Consider the following 8788-nt stretch of genomic DNA (forward strand, 5'->3'; position numbering starts at 1 on the left):
ACTCTAAATAAACTCCGCTCTGCCTATGTATGTCTATCTAGTCAATGTAAATGAGGAGAGTTGCCCTCTAACGAATGGATTGCGAAAAAATAGCTATTTTTATGTTATTAATCCATTTATTTATTTTTATTTGGGTTAATCAGATGCTAATTAATTTGGGATAAAAATATTAGAATTTTAAATGATTTAGTCTTTGGCTTATGCTGAAAATTGAATTTGTTGTAGGAATGCTTTAGAATCTTTAAGGATTGGAGCCACGGAGTTATAGTTAAATGCAAGAGTGATTTTTTTTATTTGATACATACAAATCAGTATCCAAAATTCTAATGGATCTGACTAATTCGATTTTGAGTTCCAACTCTCCCGCTTCTTCAAAAATTGCAACTCTTAGAATTTGAATATGAGCAAGTCAAAGTGAGTTGCGTCGAAAAATGATGCTTTAATAAATAAGAAATTGTATTTTTTTTTTTGCTCACGAATCTCTACGAAAGAAATCAGTGGTAGAAATTCCATGCCTGCAAGTTTCCACAGCTTTTGCCAGCTCAGTGCCCTATTTCATACTACAAAGGAATGAAATTTATTTGGGTCAAAACCAAAACTGATTGGAAGAGGAGGAAGTAACCATACCCGCATACATTGGTGTCAGCCAGTTATCCAAATGTAGGAGGAAGTAACCATACCCACATACATTGGTGTCAACCAGTTATCCAAATGTAATATACAATGGAATTGTTAACAATTCATATCTTGTCCTTTACCCTATTGTCATAAACAGGGGGAAAGAGAAGAGTGTGGGGGTACAAAATTAAACTGAATCTACATGGACCAACATAAAATTTTCTGTGTAATATATCAAGCAATGGAGCTCCAAGAACCAACTTAAGGTGACAAAATTCCTTCTATCTATTTTTAACTCATTTGGAAAACAGAGTACAAACATGAATAAGAGAAAATAAGCACTTGACCCTTGAACCATCTGAGAAATGCATTCGAATCCCAAATCAAAACAAAAGTGCTAAGTTCTAATACCATATCATCGTAACACAAAATGATTTGTTGGAAATCAATACACACACAAACACGAGTCGAAAATAGAAAAGAGGAAAAGGAAGATAGAATATTCACATGCCAATTTCTCATGTTTCACCCCTGTCCAGTTTGTCTATACTATATTCATTTTATCGCCACTCGTTACAAGTTACTCGTCTTACAAAGAAAATATAAATATAATGATTATAAAGCTCTAAGAGCAACTATTCATGATCCAAATTTAAATATCAGAGGCTCATAACTATTATGAATCTCTACAAAACCCAATCAGAGACCCATAACAGTACATGAGCTTTGTACAACACCTTAGTTACCTTTTTACTAATCCCGATAACCAACATGATTTTCTATCTCTAAACCTAAACCATAATTTCAAAATTTGAAACCTTGTAGTTACGTAAAAGCTTGAGGAAATTAAAAATCAATTTCAAAAAGGGGATATCCCAATAGAAGCTTTTTCGTTACAATGTTGAAACAGAAGAAACAGTGCTACATGTTGAGGATTCTCGCTGAGAAGAACTTCTCCAAAACCCAGTGCTGTTAAACCTATCCCTCATCTCCTTCTCAAGCTCCATAACTTCCTTGTCCTCTTTCTCAGACTTCACACATGCCACGTCATCATCGCCATTTTTGCACGAGGACTGAACCACCTGAACGCCGATGTGGTCGGAGCAGCCGCACGTGCATCTCCGTCGCGGAGGAAACAGCCCTTCCCTTTTGTTCTGAATTTTCCGGCGCCGCTTATTCTTCAGCGCTTTCAGGCACAGGCTCGCCGGAACCTTGTAAATTGCCAGGTACATGATGTTGGCAAGCCCACAGGGACAACAGCAGCACACGGCGGCGGTTCCCCCCACCACCTCCCCCATCCGCGTCCCGGCCTTCCCGGAACCACCGTGGCTCTGCTGCAGAAGCGGTTGCCTCCGGTGAGACGACGCCGGCCGGAGGAGTACTTTCTTCGACATGGTTGTCCAACCTCGTACTACCCCCTTTTTTTTGTCCTTTGTCGATAGATTTGTAAAGTACGATGTAAAGGAAAAATAATATTATATTATATTTTATATATATAAAAAAATATATTACACACAAAATAGAATGGGATTTTGAAAATCTGTTTCTCTCTTCTCTGCCAAAATCAATACCCACAAACACAACCTTGTTGAATGCAATGTCCTTGTAGAATAAATTGAAGAATTTGAACTAAAAATATTGGTTCAAGAACCTTGAAGAAAAAAATGACGGCTAGAAAAGCTGCTCTTATATGAATTTGATAGTGCTTGAGCTGGATTAACTGAATTTTCGAGAATTATGAGAATCTGAGTATGGATGCTTAATTCTTGAAAAAAGAAGGAGGGAACCCAAGATGGTATATGAGGATTGCAAGAGAAAACAATATGGAAATGATGCTAAGAGTTATATAGCAAAAGACCAAACCCCTTTTTGAAGTTTCGCTTTGTCTTTTGATATATGGCAAATTATTGCACAAAAGATGATGATAAAGTGAAGCCCTCTCCTTGATGATCCTTAACTGCTTAGGCTTTTGGGGATTTGACAATGGAAGAGAGAGTGCTGACTACGGTGTTTATGCGATTGATATGAAAGAGAGAAGGTTTAAATTTTCAAGAGTTGATGTTTATTTTGGGTTTGAGGTGAGTGGAATTTGGGCATGGAATGACGTTGGTGTGACTTAAATAGGTATGAATCTACAATTAGAAACGCTTGAAGCCAAAATAAATACGCAATGGCAGCTCGAAAGCTTCTGTTATGCTTTTTTAGATTATATATAGTATACAACTGACTCGGACACACAAAGAGAGGGTGACAGATGTAGAGACTGAGGAGGTGGCAGAGGATGCATTATTGGATTTTGGCATTTATTTTTTACATATTGTTGAGATATATAGTCCCACATTGGTTGTACGTGCAACTAATGTGAAGTTTATAAGGTCTTGGGCACTCCCACCCTTCGAGCTAGCTTTTGGGGTGGTGTATCCCAAGGTTCTTTACACATATTGACACAACTTTGCCATTCTTATAAGGATTAATATTTTCTCATGTTACATAAAAAAAATTAATTTCTTACACACAAAAAATAAAAGAGAGAAAAAAAAAAAAATGAACTCCATTTTTAATTTGTGTGTAGAAAAAAATATTTTCTTATATAATATGAGAAAATATTAATCCTTAAAAGAATGGCAAAGTTGTGTTAATCAAGTTCTTTTCCAATGTTTGATAAGAAAATCACTAATTAAGTTAGATAACCTTTTAATTGATCACCTGATTGATGATACCAATATTAATGGACTTAATTTTATGAATTTAGCCTCATCTAATTGCAACTGGATTAATGATAGGATATAAATTCGGTCAAATAAAAAATAGTTATAAAGAAACAATTAAATAAAATCAACTCTCAATGTAACCGGGCAAAAAAAAAAAAATCAACTCGAGTTTTAAGTTTGATATCTTCAAATTGTGTAATCACTTTACACGCGTGTGGGTATAAACAATTACTCATCACGACAAATGTCATATATTAAGTGTCTACATCATATCATATCATATTCCGTGTATGGAGAAAAGACCAAATTCGAATTCCTCTTGGAATCAACTTCTTATAGATTCTTTATGCTAATGAAAAGTATTAGGCAATAGCAATTTCATAAATTTTGCATATGTTTAATGGATTGATGTTTTTTATATTATAGGAGATAATTTTATCTCTTATATACTCATAAAATATATAGATATTAAATGAAACCATGTGAAGAGAAGAGATAAAAAAAAATACGGACTTTACATACTTTTATATTTATATATATATATATATGTGTGTGTGTGTAAAATCATTTCTACATCCGCTTTACGTACAACAACGACAGATGTATGGTTATGATTCTCCACATTTAATGCTTTCATCTTTTGTATGGTTATGATTTCCCGCCTTTAATGTTTTCACGTACATATATTACAAGTATTTGATTGCTGCACGTGCAGCAGCTGCAGAAATGTAAACCCCATATATATATATATGAGATAAAATTATCTCTTACAACATAAATAATATTAATTTTTATTTTTGAAGGTCGAGGAATGTAAATATAAATGATAAGTCTCTTAAAATCATTTTAGGTAAATGTACACCTAGGATTACACTTTATTTATTTATTTTTTTTTTATTTTTCTTATCCAAAACTTAACTAAAAAACCAAACTAGAATACACTAAAAAATAGTTGGAAGTAGGACAACAAGAGATAAAAATTAACAAAATAATGCAATTGAAAATTTATTTATCACTTTGGGATACTTTTTACAATGTCATAACAATCTTTTTTTCTGATATATATTTTCTATTATTAATTTTTTAGGAGAGCTAGTCCCATTATGATATAAATGTTTCTGACTTGAATAATGTTTTGTCCTTGGGACAGAGATGTCCAGCCCAATACGCTGGTATGTTTCTCTTGGATCTAGTGCCCTCTCCAAGGTATCTATGAAGGAGATACCCTTGAGTCAAGCAGACCATTGTGCACAAAATACTATAACGGCGTTAGCCAATGGGGTGTTTGTGTGCGCACAGTGACAACATAACAGTAAGAGAGAGAGCGTAACGTACCTTTAGGGTTTACCTTGTATTTATAGAGGTTACCTGTGGGTAGCGTGGATGGGCTTTTGGTGCCTCATATTAGGGCCCAGACCTGCTTGTTATGTTGTCGTATTAGGATTAGTATCCTTGACGGATATCTATCCATGATTATTACTGATTCAGATCTTGGATTGCCCCTTGTTGGGCCTATCACTTAATGAGCCCCTTATATGGGTCCATAACAGTTGCCCCTCAGCCAGGCTACCTGGGTATCCGGGTTGCCGGGGTGAATTTATTTGTGCGTCTCTTCAGGTTTTTTGTTAGGCTGAGTGTGTTTGCGTTTTTGCAAACTTTCAAACTTTTTGCATGCTCCTCATATTCTGAAGTTTCTTCCATCTGGGGTGTCTCCTGCCCCTTATGTCGACGGTGAGCATCAACCCGGTGAGATATTTCTCGTATCCCTTTTTTCTGGTTTAGGGCTTGAGCAGTTGGGGTCCAACTGACGAGTTTCCCCTTACACGTCGGCCCTTATGCTTATTCCAAGTTTGTGGTTTATCTCGAGGTCAATTTTTCCTCATCCCTTATATGAGCAGGTTGAGCGTCAACCCTTTCTATACTCCTACGCCGAGTTAGGGATGTGCTTAAGTTGTTGGGATCCAACTGACGAGTTGCCCTCAAGCATTATACCTTAACTGGAGTATTAATTTTTTCTTTTGTTTACTTAGACGACGAGTTTTGCATGAACCCGACAAGATACTTTACATTGTAGTCGGGTAACGCATGTGCTTGAGTAGTTGTTCTCCAACTGGCGAGTTGCCCCCAAGCATCAGGTGTTTAACCCAGTTGATAGTTTCATATGTATGTACCCTGTCTTATATATTGGCTTATGAGTGGTACTCATTTCGTTCTGCCACGTGCTACAGCCCGCGTGCTTTAGCGTGCCGCAATCGTTCTATGCCATTTTCGCGTTTTGTGCGCATTTATTGCAGCATCGTTTCAGTTGTCTAATCATTGCTTTTTGAAGTGAAATGGCACTAACGACCCTAACCCTTGCCATTTCTGCGTGTTGTGGTTACCGCCCATGATGATTGCAGTTACCTCCCATGATTGTTGCAGTTATTATTTTCAAGTGCAAAGACCATAGTAGCCCTGAACTTTGCCATTCGCAACCCCCAATGGTCACTTGTCATGCCTATATAAGCCTCCGTCTCGCATTACATGCTTTTGTTTTCCTTCTGAGTATTATGCCGAAACTGCGTTTCCTAGAATGTCAGAGTCTCAAACGCATTTCTCCACTTCCTTGCTAGTTCATATCTTTCATCTTCTTATTTACAGGTATTTCATTCATCCTTTGCTTTTGTTGTTTCTGTTTTGAGATGCCTGCATTTGATCAATTTTCCTTTGACATGTTTTTCATTTTTGAATTCTTTTCCTGTTGCATGCCATTGCATTGATTTTTGTTTTTTCATTACACCCACACTCTTTCTGGGGGTTGCGTATTGCTTCCCTTCTGGTGTTTTGGTGTTCGCCCCCTGCCTTCGTCATCCTTCTTTTTTATTTTAAATCTAAGTGTCGTTTAGTTTTTCAACCAAATGAGGGGGAAGAACCCTCCTTCTTCAGCTTTGTGTTGTAAGGGGGAGAAAGAGGAGGATTCTGACTTTTTTAGAAAGATTCCTCCTGGTGCCCGCTTCTGGCTTTGGGGGATTCCAAGGACCGAAGAAGAGGAACGGGAAGCCATGCTTCGCACTTGCCGTGGTGGTAGATCTAGGAGAAGGTCCGGGATGTCCAATAGGGAGTTAGGGCACCACCGAGGTAGAGGTTCGTCCAACCGGGTTAAGGGTCGTCTTACCTCAAATAGACGTGTTTTGCACCCGTTTACCAACCCGGGATTGAGCCCTTTAGCCAGCTTAATATGCCTCCACGTTCCCTTTCCACCATCCGGATTTTCTGTCATTCTTCCCATGTCCCAAAGAGTGTCCTTTGTTACTCATGTGTCTACTTGAGTTCTAATCTTGTCGAGCAAGGAAGCGACTCTTTGGCCGAGTCTACCTTGGCTAGTTGCTGACATGGAGATATACTGGAATCTACTTCCGCATCTGGTGAAGTAGGTGATCCCATTATGATCTCCGACTTGTCGACTTCATCATCTTCTAGTGACTCGTCTGATAATATTTTTGATCCAGGTATGCCCATTCTCGTCTTCTGATCGAGTTCTTTTCTTTGTTTTAGATTTTATGGCATCTTCTCCTCCAGAGGTGGTAGAAGAGTCAAGTTCCACCGAATCATACCCCCTACGTCTCTCCACCTCTTTAATATCCCAGTTTCCCTGGGTGACTTATGAGGTTTTAAATACTACTTCCGAGATGGGTCCGGACGACGTGGCGGGTCTCCCTGTTGGGAAGTTAGAGAACTACGATATAGTTCCCTCACGAGAGGACGAACCGGTTTGCTCTAGTGGGAGCTCAGGAGAGCCCCCTTTCTTTTTCTTTTACCAAGATGTCGTAACTCAACTTGGCATCCGATTTCCTTTGACAGAGTTTCAGATTGATCTCTTGAACCACCTTCAGATAGCCCCTACCCAGCTTCATCCCAATGGTTGGGGTTTCATTAAAGCTTTTGAGCGTTTTTACGCATATCTTACTCTTCCAGCTTCTGTTTGTGTTTTCTTTTTCTTTTTTCAAGTGCTCACTCCTCGAACCGGTCGTGAACCGACGGAGCGAAAAGGTTGGGTTACCATTCGAGGTATCCCTGGTCGCAAGCTTTTTCGAGTTTACACTGATTCTTTCAAGAACTGTAAAGACAAGTTCTTTAAAGTTTTTGCACATCCCGACAAGAGCGTATGGTTTGCTGATAACTGTAATGTCGAGGATGTGGAGGGAAAATTTCCCTTGCACTGGTCATTTGACCATTATCAACTTTCCCGTTTGAGATACCGCATCAAAGAGTCCCAGTTGAGCCCTTCTGATATTGACAGTGCCATTGTCATTGGTACATATCTTCAATTGTATAAATATGCTAGTGTCGCATCCCTTCTTTTCAAGTCCCAGGAGGATCTTGATGCTGAACTAAGTATGGATCATTTTCCCCAAACCCATACACACATATCTGTTATAGTGCATTTGGTTATTATATCTTACTGTTTCGTCTTTGCAGTACCCGACATGGAGAATCAACAAAATGAGCCCCCCAGCTAATTGTTGGTTTTGAACCAGTCCAAGGCTACCTCCGCTGGGTTGCCGAAGAAAAGGAAAGCTGCTGAGATTTCGAAGGATGACCCCGGCAAATCCAAAGGCACGTCTGTTGTTAAAGGTACTGCTACTACGGGCAGCACCAAAGTTAAGGTAGGCGCTGGTGATGCCGGTGCTTCTGCTGTGGCCCAGCAAGCAATGAAAGCTCATCCTCCTCCACCACCCGAGCTTGTGAAACATGTGGTGTGGCAGGGCAGAATGAACAGCGTTCTCCGAGATGCGATTTGCGCTCCTGAGCCCTTCTATAACTCCTCTGCTCTTACCGCTGCCCAGATTAGGGAGGTTGAGGAGTTAGAACTCTGCTGTATGAAAATGGTCGGGTTGGTGAGGCCTTTGCTGACTCTTAAGCAAAAGTATCTTTGCTCTTTGAATGAGTCATCTGCATCCCGGGAGGAGAGAGCCAAGACATATGCCGAATTGCTAAAGGTGAAGGAGGATTTATCCTCTCTGAAGGAGAATTATGACCAAATTGCTGCCGAGCTGGTAACATCCAAGGCAAATCTTGAAAAGTTTCAGGACGAGCAAGCTGACGAAGCCGTGAGGATGAAGGACTTCCGGATTACGTATGAGAGAATGGAAGAGAGTTTGAAGGAAGCTGAGTCAAACGCCCAACTTTACCGGGGTGAACTTGAGAAGTCGGTCACTGGGTCCTTCTATAATGCCCTTAACAGACTCCAAGTGCTTAATCTGAATGTGCCTCTGAATATAATTGATTTAAATGCTCGGGCATATGTCAGCAACTGTCAAATCATTCCACCTTTTGCTGCTTCTCCTACTGATGACTCGGTTACTCAATCCGAGAAAAAAGGTGCTGCCGTTGAGGTTGGTGAAGAGGCAACCAACCAATCTGCTAAGGATATCGCGGCGTTTGAAGAGCCTCCTGCTGGCAAAACTCAATGAAGGTCC

The 8788-nt window shown here is 39.5% G+C and overlaps 1 protein-coding gene across 1 annotated transcript; it reads right to left on the reverse strand.

The window, feature by feature from the left end:
- Positions 1 to 1511: 1511 nt before the first annotated feature.
- On the reverse strand, positions 1512 to 2012 carry LOC133317341 (uncharacterized). The gene has a single exon (XM_061519204.1). The coding sequence runs from the start codon at positions 2010 to 2012 to the stop codon at positions 1512 to 1514; it is 501 nt and encodes a 166-aa protein (XP_061375188.1).
- Between the last annotated feature and the right edge of the window lie 6776 nt (positions 2013 to 8788).

Source organism: Gastrolobium bilobum, unplaced genomic scaffold, assembly GCF_033153095.1.
Source record: "Gastrolobium bilobum isolate Gb01-03AN ecotype WA unplaced genomic scaffold, APGP_CSIRO_Gbil_v1 utg27994, whole genome shotgun sequence".
NCBI lineage: Eukaryota > Viridiplantae > Streptophyta > Magnoliopsida > Fabales > Fabaceae > Gastrolobium > Gastrolobium bilobum.

Bases quoted from the DNA above. Each gene is read 5' to 3' on its own strand.
- LOC133317341 (XM_061519204.1), bottom strand. From the start codon at position 2,012: ATGTCGAAGAAAGTACTCCTCCGGCCGGCGTCGTCTCACCGGAGGCAA.